We start from the raw sequence: 22,980 nt of genomic DNA on the forward strand, positions 1-22,980 counted from the left end.
GTTGGTAATGGACAGGGAGGCCTGGCGTGCTGCGATTCATGGGGTCGCAAAGAGTCGGACACGACTGAGTGACTGAACTGAACTGAACTGAACTGGTAAGCAAGGAGATCAAACTAGTCGATCCTAAAGGAAATCAACCTTGAACATTCCCTGGAAGTACTGATTCTTAAACTGAAGGTCCAATATTTTGGCCACCTGATGCAAAGAGCCAACTCATTGAAAAAGACCCTGATGCTGGGAAAGATTGAGGGCAGGAGGGGAAAGGGGTAACAGAGGACGAGATGGTTTGATGGCATTCCTGACTCAATGAACATGAATTTGAGCAACTCTGGGAGATGGTGAAGGACAGGAAAGCCTGGTGTGCTACAGTCAGTGGAGTTGCAGAGTCAGACATGACAGGAGTGAACATCAATAATAAACTATAGAACTTTTCCTGCACTTGAGAAAAATCATCAAGTTTCCTTCTGATTATCCATCAATTTATTCTATTTATAATCAGAAGGCAATAACAACAACAACAAAATTCTGTCCAGAGACTAGTTGTACTTTAAGTGAGAAAAAAAAAATCAGCAATTATGTAAATGTTCAGTTCATAAATAAATGATACAGTAATATGGAGTGAAATAATGAAGAGAACGATTGAATGTGTGTGTGTGTTTGAGGAGCTGGTGGTGGTGGTGGGGGGGGCTTTTACCAGGATCTCTTGCTGAGAAAATACGGGCTGAGTGGTGATGGAAAAGAATATAAGGAGTGACCCTTGGGACTATATGGAGGAAGTTATTCACGTCTATATCTTGAGGCCCTTTCTTCACGTTCACTTCATGAAAGCACGTCCTCTTCTGGTCCTACTTGCCCTGACCACTCATTCTCACTACTTCGATATTTCTTCACTTCTCCCTTGCAAACTAATGGGCTCAGTACTTGGAGAGGAATTTATCTTTTAAATCTGATGCGTATTGGTAGTTTGTTTCACTTGTAAAATATTGAAATGGAGTGAATGAAAATGGGTAAAATATTCTTAGTAATCATGTCAGTTTTTGAAATGCATGTACTATATTTCATATGCAGAAAGTACTATTTTTCTGGCTCTACTTCCCCTCTGTATGTTTTCAGTTTCTCTACAGAAACACTGCAAAGAGGATACCTAAGCTTTAGGATACCATTTTTTTTTTCAAAAGGAAAATATTATCTTATTTGTTTCAAATATTGTTTTTAAAGATTGTGATGAGTATAAATATTGGAATGTGTGTATTGCTCTTAAGCTACCTGGAATATTTTATTTATGTATTCTAATTTTCTCTGTTCCTTAAAGTTCATAAAGTCCGAATTTTGGCATTGCTTTCTCTCAACTACCAGGATGAAAAATATATCGTAAAGCTCTGAGTGATTTAGTTTTACTTCTGTCACTATTTTACAGATTTGAGGCACATCACATTCCTTTTGGGACTCAGAGTCTTCCTCTCAAATTCAGGGCCTAGATCATGAACTCAGAGGTCTCCTGAAACAGAAATTATGGCTCTAGTGCCTTTGTGTTTTCTGGCTGAGCCCAACATGTACTGAAAGGCTGTTCTGCATCAACACTGGGATATTTGTATTTGTACAAACAATACTTCATGTCTCCCCAAACAGGTGTTCGCACAAAGCCTTACAACTAATTGGCCCCAAGGTACTATGGGTAATAAAGGAAAACACACACACACATTAAATATTTGTGCCATTCTGGGGAAAAAAAATTGTGAATGATTGTAAGGTATGCCATACTACATTTCTTAAAGTCTAATGCAAGGGAGAGCAAATTAGTTAATTCTGTCATTAGAGTAAGAATTTGAAAACACTCCAGTTGGATATTGAACTGTTATAATTGAAATCAAAGGAAGAGCTAAATTAAGTTTATTCTTAATTTTGTTTTTTCTTTAGGTTATTCATACCATCAGTGCCACTGATAAAGACGATTTTGCCAATGGACCAAGGTTTAGCTTCTTTCTTGATGAACATCTGTCTATAAACCCAAACTTCACTCTGAAAGATAATGAAGGTGAACATGCATTCATATATTTTTTTATCTTTGTGGTATCTGGTTTGACTTGATATGGAGTAGGACTGAGCAGCTTTGCTCGATTCTGATATACCCATGAACAGCTTGCAAATCGGCATTCAAAGTCAGTTTGATGTTAATGCGTTATGATCTGTGAATAGCTTGTATTTAAAATTGAGCCATATGTACAAATAACTTCCATTGAGTTTATTCAGAAGCATCCTTTTAAACCAGAAATGTACATGTAATATGCTCTTGGGCAAATTTAAGAGAAATCTTAGCTGACAAACATGTTTATGAGAACTGCTATAACTGCTAAGAGGTAGAAAAAATTTAAATTAGGAAAAATGAAAAATATGTCCTAGGGACAGTTAGGAAAGGAAATGCGATGTTTGAAATCATCTTGCATTAGCCAGGCTATCAGGATGTGATATACAAATTATATTTCCTCTTGCTATTATGAATATTTTTCTAAAATATGGGTAGATACATATGCATAATTACAGAGCATTGTGGAATTTTTTGAATTATTTTTGTTTAACGTTCTCTATTGTGTGGAGGAAAAATAACACCATAATAACTAGAGAAGATGTACCAAGATTTAGATTCCCTTGTTGGATAAAATCTATTCTTCTGTATGGAAGGGAAGCAGCAAGTTATTCAATATGTACAGTGTTCTGATTGGCATCAACTTTCTTATCATAACTGTTTTTGATCACATTTATCTGACTATGCTATTATTTAGGATTTAACAATAGCCTCTGAATCCCATGAAAGAAACAATGACGCATACATTTTGGAGTGAACAGTTGAGTTCTTCTCTGTACTCTTCATGGAGCATTTTCAAATTCAAAAGAAATCTCTGACAACCCAGTGAACAGTTTACTCATTATCCCAAGCTTCTTTAAATTATTATAATAGGGATACTAAATTGTGCATGTGGCTGTTACAAAATTCATCCAAAAATACCAAACTTGTTTGTTGTTCTCATTTAAAATATCCCTGTGGTCAGCTCTACTTATGGCAATACATATTTATCCATGTTTGTGTATGACAAATCATGTTAATTGACTATTGTATATTTGTTTACATATGTACATCTCACCCCAAAATCCCAAATGTATTTATTATAATTAACTATGCTAAATATGTAAAAATAAATTCATATTGTCCATATTCAAATAATTGCACATTTAGAGAACATTCAACTTTCTGCCTTAGTAGATTGAAATCTACTATATTTAGAAATCCATATTTAGAAAGCATATTTATATTTCAGTTGAATGTTTCTATTCCAATAACACTTTATTATACATTTGAAAAGTAATTTTAATGTGGTGATAGAAATAAAAATTGACTTAGATTTAATGATGTATTATAATCAAGCTATTTAATATAAATAATTCCCAAAGTATTTTAGAAAAACAAGAGAATATTACTTGTTTAAACCCACGTTAGTGACTAAAAGTCCTTTATTCAAGATTATTACATCTGACATTTTTCAATTTAATGAATGGATGTATTCAAAAGGTCTCAGTTCCGTTATTTGACAGTGTTACCAGTTCTAGTAACTCAAACTGAAGAAACACCCCTCAAATATATATACTCTTTTGAAAGGTTTATAATGCTGATGTAAATGTTTTAAAATTTATTTTAACCATGTATATGAATGTTTTAAATCATCTATGCTATATCAAGTATGTGATACCTTCAGACAGTTGTGTAGGGGTGTTTTAATTTATTTTTAAATTAAATGATTTTTAAATTTATTTTTAAATGGATTTAATTTATTTAAACATATTTGGGAATTGATGAAATTATACATAGCACCAATAATTTATTTTGGATAGAAAAAGCAACAAGATTCTGAAGAAAAAATGAAGAGATGCTAATACATCAATAAATACATGTGCTTGAGCAAACAGTTTTGTTTATGCTAGATAAGACAAGCCACCCAACTTCTGTCAACCTATTCTTACATCCATTAAGTTGTGGTTTGAATTATTTACTTTGCAGCATTGGGGAATGAATGACACTGTGTGTAAGAGTATTACAGTCAAGATGGCTTTTTCTCCAAACAGAAAGAAGTTATGGATAATAATTTATAAAGATGAAATTTAATATGGGATTTATTGTGGGCTTCCCTTGTGGCTTAGCTGGTAAAGCATCCGCTAGCAATGTGGGAGACCTAGGTTCGATCTCTGCACTAGTGAGATCCCCTGGAGAAGGGAATGGCTATTCACTCCAGTATTCTGGCCTGGAGAATTTCATGGACTGTATAGTCCATTGGGTCACAAAGAGTCGGACAGGACAGTAGCTAAGTCATGTCCGACTCTTTGTGACGCTATGGACTGTAGCCTGCCAGGCTCCTCTGTCCTCCACTATGTCCTGGAATTTGCTTAGTTTCATGTGCATTGAGTAGGTGATGCTCTCTAACCATCTCATCCTCTGTCTCCCCCTTCTCCTCCTGCCCTCAAACTTTCCCAGCATTAGATCTTTTCCAGTGAGTCAGCTGTTTGCATCATATGTCCAAAGCATTGGAGCTTCAGATTCAGTGACAGTTCTTCCAATGAATATTCAGGGTTGACGTCCCTTAGGATTTACTGATTTGATCTCCTTGCAGTCCAAGGGACTCTCAAGAGTCTTGGAATACTCATACCAAAATGAATATATATGTATACATATGTATATATATATGTATACATATGTATACATATATATTCATGAGTATATAAACAGCTCTCAGGACAACAACCAGAACAAAAACAAAGAAAGTAAGAGTCTCGAAATCTAGGCCTACAGCTTGAGCATTGCATTCTGTGAGTTAGTAGACATTTACATGCCATCAAAACACAGAAAAATCTAGAAGAAAAAATTAATAGCATTATTTTCTGTGCCCACTGCTTACAAGAAAGGGGAACAACAGAAAGCAGACAGAGCCTCCAAGCCAGGATGAGTGATCAGAAAGTCATCGGTTTAGTGGCATCTCCAAACTGTTTATGGCAAAGATTTACTGCAGAAAAAAAGCTGTTTCAAAAGTTAGACACAAAGAAATGCATATTATATTAATAAGTCTGAAAATCAAAATATTAAGATAGTCAATAGATAATAAGATAATGAGAAAATGAATTAACTCTGAATAATGCAAAATATATAAATGAACAGATAAAAGGCGAATATTAATATGTTTTTAATGTTTAGCATTAAAAAAATTTTTTTAAGTGGTATCTTTTGAAAAAGACTAAGAAGTTATATGAAATGAGACAATGAAATTAAATGTTTACATAAATATAATTTCAAAATATTTATCAAAATAAAGCTATAGTTTTCTCATAATTAAAAAATATATAAAGTTATATGAATATATATATTTAGTGTTATATACATAACTGTATAAACCTATAATTAGATGTTAAACTTTTGTTTTATATATACTGTGTACATATATGTAGCATGTATGCATGTATGCATGCTCAGTTGCTAAGATATGTCCAATTCTTGCAACCCCATGGACTATAGACCATCAAGCTCCTCTGTCCATGGGATTCTCCAGGCAAGTAAACAAGAGTGGGCTGCCATTTCCTTCTCCAATATATCATGTATACATAAGATATATATTAAAATATAGGTATTAAATATATAAAATGTATACAAAGCTATATTTATAAATTTATATTTAGATATATATACACACTAAGCATATATATATTATCCATATATTTAAAATTTAGTTATGTGTAAACATATATGTATATATACAAACACACATACAAACCAAAAGAAAGAACAATAGGAAAAAAATTAATAGCATTACTTTTAGACTGGACACAAAGAGAGATTAACAAGCCAGGTGGAAATCCATTAATTCAAGCAAAGTTCAGGGAGGTCAAAATTTTAAAATATTGTGAGAACACTTAGATATAGACTATAATATATTCAGAAGAATTAGGAATGAATTATATCAACAAGCAATATATAGATAGATTAAATTGTACGGCAATTTTTTTAAGTTAAAAATATGTAAACCCTCATGATGACCATGAATAACAAAAAGAAGTAGAAATTCAATTCTATACTTAAATATTCCAGTTTAAAAGTGTTAAACCTCAAAAATAACGATAAAAAATATTAATCAAAATAAAAGGGAGGATCAGTTCAGTTCAGTTGTTCAGTCGTGTCCGACACTTTGAGACCCTATGAATCGCAGCACGCCAGGCCTCCCTGTCCATCACCAACGCCCGGAGTTCACTCAGGCTCACGTCCATCCAGTCAGTGATGCCATCTAGCCATCTCATCATCTGTCATCCCCTTCTCCTCCTGCCCCCAACCCCTCCCAGCATCAGATACATTAAAAGTACTAATAATTTGCTCAGCTCCAAAGTAGATGCCTGTTAGAAAAGCTATATGACAGAAATGATAGCAATTATATAATCAAATTGCTAAAGGAAAAAAATTTCCATTGTCAACTTTTTCTATATTTAGTTAACAGTGGTAAACTATCAGGAATTAAGGGAAGACAGTAAATAAAGTCATTTTCCAGTGTATAAGAAAATAAAATTTTTATTTTTAGCTACTTATCTTTTGACAAATATATTAATCTTTGTCCTCATGATCTCTGCAAGAAATAATAGAAAAAAAGGCTTATAATTGATACTGGATTTCTAACATGAAGAAATTTGAAGAGTTAACACTAAATTAATAGAATAAGAATTTATAATTTCTAAAGCAAAGCAATTTTTAAAAAAGCTAATAAATCTTATTTTATCAATAGAGCAGAGGCCAGAAAGTAGAATAAAAGATTCAAATAGAAAAAATGACAATATTTTGTATAGAAAGTAGTTCAAACATGATAGTCACACTCAGATTAAATATCATTCTTAAAGATATTTTATTATATTTTTTAAATATAGTGTTATATGTTGCTTACAAGAGCTATATCAAATTCAAAATGTGATAGGAAGTTTTATATAAAAAGGTAGACTATTTAGCTATTGCTGAGTGAAAAATTTAGCTTAAAGTTCAACATTCAGAAAATGAAGATCATGGCATCTGGTCCCATCACCTCATGGGAAATAGATGGGGAAACAGTGGAAACAGTGTCAGACTTTATTTTGGGGGGCTCCAAAATCACTGCAGATAGTGACTGCAGCCATGGAAGACGCTTACTCCCTGGAAGGAAAGTTATGACCAAACTAGATAGCATATTGAAAAGCAGAGACATTACTTTGCCGATTAAGTTCCATCTAGTCAAGGCTATGGTTTTTCCAGTGGTCATGTATTGATGTGAGAGGTGGACTGTGAAGAAAGCTGAGCACCGAATAATTGATGGTTTTGAACTGTGGTGTTGGAGAAGACTCTAGAGAGTTCCTTGGACTGCAAGGAGATCCAACCAGGCCATTCTAAAGGAGATTGGTCCTGAGTGTCTTTGGAAGGACTGATGCTAACGCTGAAACTCCAGTACTTTGGCCACCTCATGCGAAGAGTTGACTCATTGGAAAAGGCTCTGATGCTCAGAGGGATTGGGGGCAGGAGGAGAAGGGGACAACAGAGGATGAGATGGCTGGATGGCATCACCGACTCGATGGACATGAGTTTGGGTGAACTCTGGGAGTTGGTTATGGACAGGGAGACCTGGCCTCCAGTCCAAGAGTCACAAAGAGTCAGACACAACTGAGCAACTGAACTGAACTGAAGAATAAAACAAATCACAAACTTGCGTTCTTAAAGCACATTCCTTTATTTTCCTTGCATTTCTAAGAGTTAGCAGTTTCTTCTAAGTTCACTCAACTGGCAGTTGTTTTGGTCTTAGGATACTTTCAATCACTACTAATTGAAATTAGCTAATCAGCATTGTACTGAGTATTCCTCTCAGTCCAAAAAGATAAATCAAAAACAAAAGAACAATAATAAATAGAAACAAAACACAAGATTATCATTGTTAACAAATGAGATGCAATTGCTTCTGAGAAAAGTCAAAAGCACAGAAACATCTTCAGAAACAATAAGACAGACTGACAAATTTTGGAACATAATAAATGTCCCAAATGTCTATATTTCTTATATGAAAAATATGAATAAATAGCATTGGTAAATTTAAAATGATAAAAACAAGTCAAATTAACAAAATTCTTCTCAGATCATGAGGAAGAATGTCCAATAAATAATGACCAAGTTCACCATTATCAAATGCAATGCTACTGAAAATATTTTTTAAAAAGCAGAAAAATAATGTATTTATGCAATTAGTAAATCAAAACACTAGAATCCCCATGATAATTTGAAAGTTAAATATGGTGGTGGTTTAGTCACTAGGTCATGTCTGACTTTTGCATCCCATGGACTGTAGCCTGCCAGGCTTCTGCATCCATGGGATTTTCCAGGCAAGAATACTGGGGTGGTTTGCCATTTCCTTCTCCAGGGGATCTTCCTGACCCAGGGATTGAATCCATCTCCTGCATTGCAGACAGATTCTACACTGACTGAACTTATCATAAACTGAATTTAACTGGGGCATCCATCGTGGGTCAGAAGGTACACAATCTGCTTGGAATGCAGGAGACATAGGTCCCATCCCTCGGTCAGGAAGATCAACAGAGAAAGCTATGGCCACCCACTCCAGTATTCTTCCATGGAGAACTCCATGGACAGAGGAGCCTGGTGAACTACAGTCTATGGGGTCACAAAGAGTCAGAGACTATTGAGCAATTAACATACACAAGTATAATTTTTATCATAACCTGAAATTAATAATCTGTTAATAAAATGCAAACGATAATGGGCTGAGAAAAAGCAAAACTGTAATAAAGGAAGATGAAGGAAATATAAAGTTAAAGGAAGGAGAAAGAGGACATATCCCTGTAGGTACTGAAATATCATAAGATGGTAAAGATTTATGTCTCTATAAAAGGAAGAAATGTCTGCCAACTGAAGCAGTAAGTATTTGGATTACTTTCTTTTCGAATGGATGTATTTGCCTTGATATGACTCTTGCTACCTTGAGCAGAATGTGATTCAAGGAATAATCTCTTGTTTCCTTTAACATGAAAGTGTTAGCCCCCCAGTCCTGTCAGACTCTTTGGGACCCTAAGGACTATAGCCCACCAGACTCCTCTGTCCATGGAGTTCTCTACAGAAGAATACTGGAGTGGCTTCCATTACCTTCTTCAATTATAAAAATATGAAGCCAATATGAGCCCTGACTGCTGGCTTTTCTTTCTTTTTTTTTTCTTTTTGTAATGCAACTAGCTGATTAAAATTTGATTGATTGATAGGATCCACTTCAAAGAGGCACCCATTTCAAAGATGGAAGTCTTGACTAAATACATTGCCAGCCACTGGTAGATGAAAAGCCAGCTCCCCCATTTCGCTTTGTTCTAGAGATTTTTGGATGATTTCAGTAACTGATTCCTTGGGCTGCTTCTTCGCTTGTTTGTTTGTTTTATTTTTTCCTTTCCCTCAACTTTAACTTCCTGTTCTTATGTTTTAAATTCATCCATAAAGAGAGAGCTTGAGAAACTCTCAGCCTCTGCCCTTGACCACAATGAAAGCTGAACTGCAAGATAAGACAGATAACTTAATAATATTCCTGCCTGGAATCATAGCTAATTTTCTCATATCAAGTAAAAAGATCTTCCTCAAACTATACCCTGATGAGATTCTCCCATTTACAGCCCAGATCTGCTTGATAAACACTTAAATTCAAGATAATGTTTCATGTTGTTCCATATCTTTGCCATCTTTGTTAGATCTTTCCTGCCCTGTTTTATTCCTCATTGATTTGAAATCTGCAAATTTATTTGAACATTAGTGAAAAGATGTCTTCTTAAATGTCCCATCCTATATATGTGAAAATTTTGTTATTTGGAGCATCTTTTATTATTATTATTATTCACTGTGACATATGCTAAGAATATATTGGTAGAAAACATTAACATGAAGCTAATATGCTACTCAAGGGTGCAGATCTCTTATCAGAGCAAATGAGGTCCGCTCACTTGGCTTTGGTTGATAGCCATGTATTTTTTCATTTGTTTATTTTCTTTTACAGAGATGTAGATCTCTAGTGAAATTCTCTATCATTTCTTTTGTTTTCTTTCTATTTTCATGAACCTATAATCTTAATGATTTTAGAACCATTGTTAGCTAACTCTACTTTCTCAATGAAGTGATAGGTTTTTGTTTTTCATCAGGGAGACTGGGGAAACAGGACTGAGGTATTATGGTCTGGTTTGTTAGTCCTTAGTCATTTTTAGTTGGGTTTCACACATAATGTCTAGACCTATAAGAATCTCAAATGGTAATAAGTTTCTTCAGAGAGAGTTTGTCATTTTATTGGATGAACAATTAGAGAGGGACATTATTACTGGTGAACCACAGAGACATCATGGGTTTAGTTCCTATCCACCACAAAAGCAATTTTAATAAAATGAGTCCCATGATTTTCTTCCAATGCATATAAAAGTGTGTGTACATTTTAGTCTATTAAGTATGAAATAATGTTATGTCTAAAAATATGCATAATTTAATTAAAATATTTTATTGCTAAAAAAACAATAATCACCATCTGCGTAATTAGTGAGTCATACTATTTTTGCAATAGTAAGATCAAAGACCCCTGATCACAGATCACCATAAAAAATATACTAATAATGAAAAAGTTTGAAATATTGTGAGAATTACTGAAATGTGATACAGAGACTGGAAGCGAGCAAAGGCTGTTGGAAAAAGAGTGCCAATAGACTTGTGTGACACAAGGTTGTCGAAAAAATTCAATTTTTTAAACAAACACAGTGTCTGCAAAACACAGTAAAGCAAAGCATGATTAAAGGGGGCATGCCTGTACATAAGAGGCTTATGGAAGCTTCCTGGTGGGAGAGACTGAGGGAGAAACTGGGTCTTGTTCTGATTGGCAGGGCCATGCTCAGTAAATTGTTAATCTAATTTTCTGTTGATGGGTGGAGCTGTGTTCCCTCCCTGCTATTTACCTGGGGCCAAACTTCCCTGGTGGCTCAGATGGTAAAGCGTCTGCCTACAATGTGGGAGACCTGGGTTCGATCCCTGGGTCGGGAAGATCCCCTGGAGAAGGAAATGGCAACCCACTCCAGTACTCTTGCCTGGAGAATCCCATGGATGGAGGAGCCTGGTGGGCTAAAGTCCATGGGGTCGCAAAGAGTCGGACAGGACTGATCGACTTTACTTTCACTTTCAAACTATGGTGGAGGTGATGAAGATAATGGTGACCTCCCTCAAAAGACCCCATGCCTGCGCTGCTACACTCAGTGCCCCCAGCCCTGCAGCAGGCCACCACTGACCCACGCCTCCCCCAGAGACTCCTGGACACCCACAGGCAAGTCCGGGGCAGTCTCCTGCAGGGGTCACTGCTCCTTTCTTCTGGGTCTTGGTGCACTAGGTTCTGTTGTGACCTCCGAGAGTCTATTTTGCAGGCCTGTGTAAATACTGGCAGCTCTATGATGGGGTAATGGCAACCTCCTTCAAGAGGGCTTATGCCATACCTAAGTCTGCTGCACCCAGGGCCTCTGTCCCTGCAGCAGACCCATACCTGCACCAACCCATACCTCCATAGGAGACGCTCAAACACAGTTCTGTCTCAGTCTCTGTGGGGGTTCTTCGGTTTGTTTGAGCCCTCTGAGCATCTATGGTGGAAATGGGGTTTGATCTAAACGTGAATTCGCCCCTCCTACTATCTTGCTGGGGCTTCTCCTTTATCCTTGGATGTGGGGTATCTCCTCACAGCCATTCCAGTGCCTACCTTCTTACTGGGGTTTCTCTGACCTTGGACATGGGGTATATCCACAGGGCCTATCAAGAGCCTCACAGCCACCACTTGCTGCTCCATAAACCCCTTATCATCCTCCATTAGAGGGCAGACAGACTGAAAAACACAATCACAGAGAACTAACCAATTTAATCACATGGACCACAGCCTTGTCTAACCCAATGATACTATGAGCCACGCTGTGTAGGGCTACCTAAAATGGACGGATCATAGTGGAGAGTTCTGACAAAATGTGGTCCACTGGAGAAGGGAATGGCAAACCACTTCAGTACTCTTGCCTTAAGAACCCCATGACCCATACGAAAAGGAAAAAAGATAGGACACTGAAAGATGAATTCCCCAGTTCATTAGGTGCCCAATTTGCTACTGGAGATCAGTGGAGAAATAACTCCAAAAAGAATAAACAGACAGAGCCAAAGCAAAAACAACACCCAGTTGTTGATGTCACTGGTGATAGAAGCAAGGTCCGATGCTGTAAGAGTAATCTTGCTTAGGAACCTGGATTGTTAGGTCCATGAATCAAGGCAAATTGGAAGTGGTCAAACAGGAGATGGCAAGAATGAACATCGACATTTTAGGAATCAGCAAACTAAGATGGACTGGAATGGGTAAATTTAACTCAGATGACCATTATATCTACTGCTGTGGGCAAGAGTCCCTTAGAAGAAATGGAGTGGCCATCATGGTCAACAAGAGAGTCTGAAATGCAGTAATGAGATGCAGTCTCAAAAATGACAAAATGGTCTCTATTTGTTTCCAAGGCAAAACATTCAATATCACGGCAATCCAAGTTTATGCCCCAACCAGTAAGGCTGAAGAAGCTGAAGTTGAATGGTTCTATGAAGACCTACAAGACGTTCTAGAATTAAAACCCAAGAAATATGTCCTTTTCACTATAGGGGACTGGAATGCAAAAGTAGGAAATCAAGAAACACCTAGAGTAATAGGCAAACTTGGCCTTTGAGTACAGAATAAAGCAGGACAAATGCTAATAGAATTTTGTAAGAGAATGCACTGGTCATAGTAAACACTCTTTTCCAACAACACAAGAGAAGACTCTACACATAGACATCACCAGATGGTCAACACTGAAATTAGATTGATTATGTTCTTTGCAGCCAAAGAGGGAGAAACTCTATACAGTCAGCAAAAACAAGACTGGGAGCTGACTGTGGCTCAGATCATGAACTCTTTATTGCCAAATTCAGACTTAAATTGAAGAAAGTGAAGAAAACCACTAGACCTTTCAGGTGTAACTTAAAACAAATCCCTTATGATTATACAGTGGAAGTGAGAAATAGATTTAAGGGCCTAGATCTGATAGACAGAGTGCCTGATGAACTATGGACAGAGATTTGTGACACTCTACAGGAGACAGGGAGCAAGACCATCCCCAAGAAAAAGGGATGCAAAAATGCAAAATGGTTGTCTGAGGAGGCCTCACAAGTAGCTGTGAAAATAAGAGAAGCCCAAAGCAAAGGAGAAAAGGAAAGATATACCCATTTGAATGCAGATTTCCAAAGAATAACAAGGAGAGATAAGAAAGCATTTCTCAGTGATCAATGCAAAGAAATAGAGGAAAACAATAGAATGGGAAAGACTAGAGATCTCTTCAAGAAAATTAGAGATACCAAAGGAATATTTCATGCCAAGATGTGCTCAATAAAGAACAGAAATGGTATTGACCTAGCAGAAGCAGAAGATATTAAGAAGAGGTGGCAAGAACGCACAGAAGAACTGTACAAAAAAGATCTTCATGACCCAGATAATCACGATGGTGGGATCACTCACCTAAAGCCAGACATCCTGGAATCTATCGTCAAGTGGGCCTTAAGAAGTATCACTATGAACAAAGGTAGTGCAGGTGATGGAATTCCAGTTGAGCTATTTCAAATCCTAACAGACGATGCTGTGAAAGTGCTGCACTCAATATGCCAGCAAATATGGAAAACTCAGCAGTGGCCACAGGACTGGAAAAGGTCAGTTTTCATTCCAATCTCAAAGAAAGGCAATGCCAAAGTGCCAAAGAATGCTCAAACTATCACACAATTGCACTCATCTCATATGCTAGTAAAGTAATGTTCAAAATTCTACAAGCCAGGCTTCAACAATATGTGAACTGTGAACTTCCAGATGTACGAGCTGGATTTATAAAAGGCAAAGGAACTAGAGATCAAATTGCCGACATCCACTGGATCATCGAAAAAGGAAGGGAGTTCCAGGAAAAACATCTGTTTCTACTTTACTGACTATGCCAAAGTCTTTGACTGTGTGGGTCACAATAGACTGTGGAAACTTCTGAAAGAGATAGGAATACCAGACCACATGACCTGCCTCTTGAGAAATCTGTATGCAGGTCAGGAAGCAACAGTTAGAACTGGACATGGAACAACAGACTGGTTCCAAATAGGAAAAGGAATACGTCAAGGCTGTATATTGTCACCATGCTTATTTAACTTATATGCAGAGTAAATCATGAGAAATGCTGGACTAGATGAAGCAAAGCTGGAATCAAGATTGCCGGGAGAAATATCAATAACCTCAGATATGCAGATGACACCACCCTTATGGCAGAAAGCAAAGAAGAACTAAAGAGCCTCTTGATGAAAGTGAAAGAGAAGAGTGAAAAAGTTGGCTTTTAAGCTCATTTTAAGCTCAACATTCAGAAAACTAAGATCATGGCATCTAGACCCATCACTTCATGGCAAATAGATGGATAAGCAGTGGAAATAGTGTCAGACTTTATTTTTCTGGGCTCCAAAATCACTGCAGATGTTGACTGCAGCCATGAAATTAAAAGATACTTACTCCTTGGAAGAAAAGTTATGACCAACCTAGACAGCATAGTAAAAAACATAGACATCACTTTGCCAACAAAGGTCCATCTAGTCAAGGCTATGGTTTTTCCAGTAGTCATGTATGGATGTCAGAGTTAGACTATAAAGAAAGCTGAGCACCAATGAATTGATGGTTTTGAACTGTGGTATTGGAGAAGACTCTTGAGAGTCCCTTGGACTGCAAGGAGATCCAACCATTCCATCCTAAAGGAGATCAGTCCTTAATATTCATTGGAAGGACTGATGTTGAATCTGAAACTCCAATGCTTTGGCCACCTAATGTGAAGAGCTGACTCATTGGAAAAGACCCTGATGCTGGGAAAGTTTGAAGGCAGGAGGTGAAGGGGACAACAGAGGATGAGATGGTTGGATGGCATCACTGACTCAATGGGCATGAGTTTGTGTAGGTTATGGGAGTTGGTGATGGACAGGGAGGCTTGAAGGCTGCAGTCTATGGGGTCACAAAGAGTCAATCATGACTGAGTGAACGAACTGATGCATTGTACATTAATCCAATCAGGGTTGAACTAAGTCAAGGATAATATGCAGTTTTCTTTACATTCATTCTCTCTCTGATTTATTCTCATCCCTAATTCATGACCCTCCAGGGCTTTCAACAAAGATTCTTTGTTTACTGGAACCTTCACCCTGGTCCCCTTCTTTAATCATCGTCTGTTCAACAGGGAGAGATGGTGGGGGGATAAAAATAATAAGCCTCTTCTTTCTACTTTTCCACTTAAGAGTTTTAAATCTCTACTAAACTTTCCATTTAACTTTCAACTTAAAATTTCAATTTAACAAATGTCTTTAGGGAGAATCAGCCACGTTAAGACTCCTCAATTTTCAGTATGACTGTGTGCCCAGGAGACTTCTAAAAGTTCTCTTTTCTCTGTCCCTAGTTTGGTATCCCAGCCTCTTGTTAGCTCCTGGTATAATCAAATACATTGTAATCCACAGTTCAACTCCACCCATTTTTGCTCTCCCAAGCATCTCATCGCTCTACTTACCTTGCCTCAGCAACTCTCTAATGTTATTAAACAGACATTTCCTTAAAATTTTCAGGTTTTTCTTAGTTATTGGTTAGTCAAAAACTACTATTTTATCCAGACTGTGTTTTATATCACAAGAACCATTTGGCTAGTTTCATTAAAGAGTTGGGATATAAAGTGGTCTTAGAAGAAAAGACACAGTTCATTAATAATCTAATTATCATTAAGTTGCTGGCAGCCTGGTTGTTCATTAATATTGGACAGATATTTGTTCTTAAAAATATACTTAAAAGTGGTTCAGAATCCCATCCTACATGTACTGAGAAAAACCAAGAATCTCTGCAAAAATTCTGAGGATTATGAGAGTAGATCATACAACATTGTTACTCTTTGTGCCATTCACCAGTTTAACCAGTTTTCTCCTATTTCTCTGGCTCTTGTTTTCCCTTCTACTCCCCTATGCCTGTTATGTACTCAAAGCACAAACTTTTACCAAAGGTAGGGTAAACAGAGTGAAGGGAAAGAGCAGCCCAGCTTAGCAGATATCTGAAATGGATAATAGATGAAGTAAATTATAGCTTAAAAATTATGTCAAACTCATATTAAACAAAACAAAACAAAACAATTCTGTACCGGGATCACATGTACTGCTAAATAAACTAAACCTCTGAATGGATCCTGAAAATCACCTCCGAGGCAGTGGTCCAAAAAAAATTTAGGTACTGACCCAATTGTACCCAATAAATCTTACTCTGTTAGAGAAATCCCTGGGAATCAGCTTGAAGGATCTCCCTATGTGGATGATTACAGAACACTGCAGGGTCGTGCAGGTGGAAGGACAGAGGCGAACACACATTGGAATGTGATAGAGTAGGGCCAGGTTCTCTTGGGCAGTTGTTATTCCTTTTTACGAATTTAGTTTCCAGCAGTATCAGTGGAGTCAGTGTCCTTGGGTACCTTCTCTCTACTCCTTTGAGCCTTGTGGCATTTTGCTATGTCTCCTATCATCAACTGACCTCCAGTCACTTTCCCTTTTTTGTCAAAGTCTTGGGAGCACTTTCTCCATCCATACTCAGAATCATAACTCTGGAAAAATTCAATGCCCCCAAAAGCAAGTTGGCCAGCGCTTTAGCAGTCCAACATTCAACACCCAACAGCGATGCCAAAGCAGATTCATGTCTTTGTTTGATACCCTGCACCTCCTTCATTGTAGTACTTCCAACATATGAACTCTCCCCATTTAGATGATAAGTTCTGTGAAGGCAGGGATTTTTGTCTGACTTATTTGCTGCTGTTAATGTATTCCTAACTGCAATGCAGGAAACCTGGGTTTGATTCCTGGGTCAGCAAGATCCCTTTGAGAAGGGAATGGCTGCCCACTGCAGTGTTCTTGCCTGGAGACATTCTGTGGACAGAAGGAGCCAAGCAGGTTACAGTCCATGGGGTCACAAAGAGTTGGACACAGCTGAGCAACATTCACTCACTCACTCAACTCCTACCAGAGAGCCAGACACAGAGGATATTTTAGATTTTTTAAAAAAATTGTTAAATTAAAAAAAGAAAAAGAAGGTGAAGGAAGCAACATAGAAGAATGTTTCAGAGCTCTACTCAGGAAACAGGTTGCCTCAATTTGAAAACTGCTTCTTCTGCTAAATAATTATGTGTGAGGCCATAGCCATGTTCTTGTGCTGTATGCCTCAGTTTCCTCTTTCATCAAATGAGATAGAGAGACACTTATTCCTATTTCATTTTTATGAAGAGGGATCAAAATATAAAGAATTTGAGATCATGTACAAAATGCTGAATGTTTTAAAGGGCACATTAAAAATAACTAAGAATTAAATAAATAAATACATGGAAAATGACAATGAAATATCTGAAGGAACATGCGTGAAGGAATATATGGGTTTAAGATAAAAAATTATGTATATAATCCCAAAGAAATTCCCTAACTTACGAGATAAGAAATAATTTTACAAATTTCCAGAAAATGAATTTAAATTGTAAACAGATTAAATTATGCTGAAGTACTCATTTACAAAATTACAAGGTAATAGTTCATGGATTTTCTTTTAGTAACATTTCAAAAAGAGAACTATAATCAAATACATCTCTTCCTATCTAAGATAATGTTCATGTGATAGTTAAGGAAGGGTATTTTAAAATGCTAAATGCCTCAGAAAATATAAAAACTATTTGTCAATCATAGTAAAATCCTATTGATAAAATATTTGCAACTGCAACAGCCAAATGAACATAAGATAAAAATAAATTTCTGAAAAAGTAAAAACAGTATAAAACAAACAATATATGATTAAATATCAAATAGAAATGATTTAAGTGCCATAACATTCACATGGAAAAGTAATAATTTAATATGCTAGAAAATAGAATACTTTTAAGATATGTTTTTCAACACACTTTGAATATTTTCAGTAAGAATGTACTCATGTATTGCACAGTGTTAAAAATATAGAAAAACACCTTAAATACACACATACACACACACACATACACTCAGCCTTATCCCCACCCCAACACTTCTCACTGGTCTGTCCAGCATGTTCTTCTCCAACCTCACACTGCATTACTATTTACCACCATTCTTACTCTCATTTTTAGAATGTTTTCTTCTAAAAGAAATTCTGTAGTCAGCTCTTAAGTTAGCTTTTTTCCCCTTGCCATTCAGTCTTCAAGGCACTGTCTGATGTATTTGAGGCAATGATATAAGCTGTTCAGAATGCAAGAAAAAACACACAGCTCCTGCTTTCAAAGGACTCTCCACCTACCTAGGAAAATAAAGATGATATGAATGTAACTCACAGCTGAAGGCAGTGAAATGTGAGTTTCTTTAGAGGGATGACTGGAAGTCGTATCATTAAAAGAAGTAGAACATGATTTGCAGAATGGAGTCCTGTTCCCCTAGCTGGAGCAGATGAGAGAACACTTTTCACTGGTATGGGGAATGAAGGCAGCATAGAGATGACAGAATGTGATATTAGTCTTAAGAATTTAGCCAGAGAGATGACAAAGCAAAACAAGTGCATTTTAATTCGCTATTAAAAACACGAGGCATGAAACACTTTGCTGTATTTTGTGTTCCTCCCCCCGAAATAGACAAGATATTCTCCCATTAATTATTTACTTGCTCTTGTACCAAATTGTGATAGATAAAAACATTTTTATTAAACAAGAGTCTTTAACATTTATCTGGAAAGTTATGACCGATTAGCTATTAAAAAAAAAAAAAAAAACAAACTTCTGTGATTTGGAAAATAGCCAAGTGATGATTTTTATTTTTCTGACAACATATACAGCAAAAGATATAATGTAAATACATTTTTTGAAAATGACCTTATTTTTATCATTAACTGATACACTGGTAATAGCACAAATTTATTTAAAATGCAAAACAGGAGTTCAGATGATAATTTTTAAGTTAGAATTTGAAAGTTTTATTACCTTAAGACAACAATGAAAGCAGGATATGTTTTCTGATTAAAATGTAGTTTTTCCTACAACCATCTTCTCTTTAAATTGTGATAAGTAAACTTTTCTTTTTGACATCAAAAAAAAAATCCACTGTATAATTTCAACTTCTTAACTAAGTATCTATAGCAAATGAACCAAAGCTGTAATGTCTTAAAATCTAGGAGTATAGGCTTACCCCAAAGGTCTGAACGTACAATGCTTTTGTTCATTCATCTTGTAGTAGCAAAGTGTAGCCTAATCCACCAATATAAAATCATCCTTAGTCTTCAAGTCTTTTCTGCTTCATGATCTTTATATTGCCTCTGGGAGGACTAGGCTTTATTTGATGCAAGGAGATTTGCCAGACTAATTCCTAGGCTTAATTCCAATTATCAAGTACATTTGTAAATCTTAAAGATTTTGGTAGAGAAAGAGATCATTTTTAACTATGTGTATATTTGTATCTCTATATTCAGTTTCCTAAATCACACTTCATGTGCCTTTTAGATTGAAAATTCTCATCTTACTTTTTATTGATAATTAACTATCAAGAACATCTGTTACTCATATTTATCTCTAGGTTATCTCCTTTAGATATATGTTTCCCACTTCTGTAGATGCTTCCATTCTTTAAAAATGAATGATTTCAAATAGCACATTCTTTCTAACATAATGAATAAACTGCCATGAAAATGACCACTTTAAAGCATATTAAATTAAAGATTCTGTAGACTGTCATTTTCAACTTGTTCCAGTATTTTGAAGACTTTTCCCCCTTGGTTTTATTACTTTTTATTGTTTCCTTATAATATTACTTCTAAAAGTGAAGGTTATATTATTTATAAATTTTGTCATTTTTAGCAAAATACTTAATATTATTTTCAGGAAACACTGTTTTTCCTTGTGGCTGTTTGGTTTGATGAAGAATATCTAAGTTTACATTGCATTGATTTTAAGATGTGATGTTTTCAAATTTGACTAGGAGCTGTGACGAAAATATCTTTTGGGGCATTTTCTTTCAGATTTCACAGTCCACTGATAGTGAAATGCAGTTATTTACTTTGCTATATATCGGAAACCATAAGAGATTTTATGTTTATTTTGTACTTCTTTGGTGTTGTCAGATCCCAAGCAGTCAATATTCCCATCATTTATTTTGTCCTTCAAATGAGAACTCACAGCTGGTGTAGTAATATGCTTAATTTCTCTACAGATTATAACCATTTAAAATTCTGTTTTTATCCACAGGGCTTCAAGAGACCATTTAGCGTTTCCTCCCATTCCTAAATAAAATAGCACAAGCACAGTCTGTCCTGAGTTATAGCTGCAAATGATGCCTCAAACTTCCTCTCGTGGGTGTGGGAGCAGCTGTATCTCAAGTCACTACCATCAGTGATGAGGCTGAAACACAAGACATATTGTTTTTGTTCAGCTACGAATTTCCTTTCTCCTTCTAGTCAAGTCTCAGTCTTAATTCAGTCATACTTGACAGAATCACACTATCCTTCACAGAAAGGTAGAGACTCAAATCTTGACTAATGAGAAGGCAAACAGTCTGTAAGCCATCATGATTCTAAAATGGGAAAGGGTAACTTAAAGAATGGAGAAGGCAATGGCACCCCACTCCAGTACTCTTGCCTGGAAAATCCCATGGATGGAGGAGCCTGGTGGGCTGCAGCCCATGGGGTCGCTGGGAGTCAGACATGACTGAATGACTTCATTTTCACTTTTCACTTTCATGCATTGGAGAAGGAAATGGCAACCCACTCCAGTGTTCTTGCCTGGAGAATCCAGGGACGGGGGAGCCTGATGGGCTGCCATCTATGGGGTCGCACAGAGTTGGACACGACTGAAGCGACTTAGCAGCAACTTAAAGAAGATTTAATGAATCTTCTGCTGTAGATAGAAAAATATGCTTTTATTCTCTCCTTAGGGATTTTAACTCCTGTTGATTTTTTTTTAACTTTCATTTATAAATATATATATGTTTGTTAGCCCACACCTTATCACCTTCTTATACACCTACTCATAGTGTCAGCAAAAAAAAAAAAAAAGGAAAAACTGCTGACACGTATTCTAAGCAATAAAAATATGACTGATTTTGCTATTCTGCACCACTTTGCTTTTGTTTTCCTGTTGTGAAAATGTAGGTTACACTCTTGCCTTAATTCCTTCCTTGCTCAGAATCACAAAAATGCTGCAGGAGTCATCAACTCTACTCTCTGCCTTAAGGCAGAAGAAACTTGAAACATAGAATCTTAAATAATTTTTAAACAGGATTATGTGTTCACTTTTTCAAACTCTCTAAAAATTCATCTTAACAGTTTCCTTCAGCGTTTATAAATATCAAGCCCAAACATAGTTTACTGTAGAATGCTTGATTCATTCATTTCCTACCATAATTTAAAGGTATGTGATAAATATTGACTACAGGGTTTCTGCTGCAATTCATATTCCTTTTGGGGGGAGTGAATAAACTGCTGCTCTTATCTGTAGTTCTACAGTTTCTGTGGTTATAATATTGTGACATGCGTATGAATTATTTTAGATCCGGGTTTCTATTTTTAAAAGCTCCTGTTTTTCTTCTTTACCACCCTATTCACCTATGTTAACACTCTTCTGCAAATTTATGTGTGCTTTTCATGAGCAAATTTGCTGATATTCTACAAGATTCATATTTTTGTCTCATATGTATTCATGTTCTTTTTAAAGTGAATAGTATACAGAGCCTTGTATACATAGATAGACATTATTAGTAGCAGGGAAGGGTTGAGCAGTTTTCAAATGTGGTTTTAATATGTTGATAATAGATAGGAGCTTCTTTTCAGAAATAGATATTTTCCCGCTGTGCATGGGGGATTGAGGCTCAAGAGAAAATGGCAAAATAAGCTTAGAATAGCTACTGTATGGCATCTGATGAACTATTAATTTTAATAAACTGATTATTCATCTCCATTGAGAACATACTCAGTGTTACCCTCTATACTTGTTAGGGTCATTTATGATGGCTATAACTCTTTAACAGCAAATTTGTGAATTTGAAAGCAGAATCTTTAGACAGTGAATGGTTGTGTTTATCAGGGATTTAAAAGTTATCAAGAAGGAGTGTGGCAGATGGTGAAAAGGGTGACATTCCAGGGTGCAAATAGGAATATAATGACATATTGGATCAGAGTTCTGTGGTTTGGCAGAAACACAGTGAGGCCAGGAGGATGTTAACAAATTTAAATGAATGGGCAGAATCCAGAGTCTCAAAAACTGAGATTAGGGCAATTCTAGGATTAAAAGAATAGGAAGTCAGGAAACAGGAGAAGAATAAGAATGAACCTTAAGCAGAGACCATGAGGAGATCAAGATAGATTAGTTTACTTTGGTTTTAATTTCTTAATATATAACATAATGAGGAAACTATAACAGAAGACAATTTCCTGCCAAGTATAGTTCAAATCATTACATTATTTACCAAGTACCTGTTTTGTGAAAGGGTATTTTGCAGGAAAGCAAAAGAGCATTGTTTCCTGCATGGACTCTGTTAATAGTTAAATTATGAATGTATCTTACTGCTGCTGGAAGACCAGATAAAAATGAAAATAAAATGAAACCATGCATATTTATCTCTCTGGTGGAAAATAAGGTTCTATCTCCTAGTGTTTTCTTCAGATTAAAAAAAAAGAAAACAAAGGAAATAAACTTTAGTCCAATTAAAGAGATTCTTTAATTAAAGATCTCAAACTTTGCTGCTATTGTAATAGATTCAGAAATATCACTTTAATAGTCTGCTTGGCTATGCTTGAGATGAAGTTTATCTTTATACCTGCATGATCAAATAAGGAATCAGTTGAAATGTCAGGG

General features: G+C 36.2%; 1 protein-coding gene across 3 annotated transcripts in view; it reads left to right on the forward strand.

Annotated features, from left to right (window-relative positions):
* CDH18 (cadherin 18) overlaps window positions 1–22,980 on the forward strand; it is a 604,406-nt gene that overhangs the window by 566,451 nt on the left and 14,975 nt on the right. For all 3 annotated transcript variants that reach the window (XM_018065791.1, XM_018065792.1, XM_018065793.1), the window contains exon 10: window positions 1,918–2,035. In XM_018065791.1, coding sequence (XP_017921280.1) covers window positions 1,918–2,035 — 118 coding nt within the window. The remainder of the gene's footprint in view (window positions 1–1,917; window positions 2,036–22,980) is intronic.

This window comes from Capra hircus, chromosome 20, assembly GCF_001704415.2.
Source record: "Capra hircus breed San Clemente chromosome 20, ASM170441v1, whole genome shotgun sequence".
NCBI lineage: Eukaryota > Metazoa > Chordata > Mammalia > Artiodactyla > Bovidae > Capra > Capra hircus.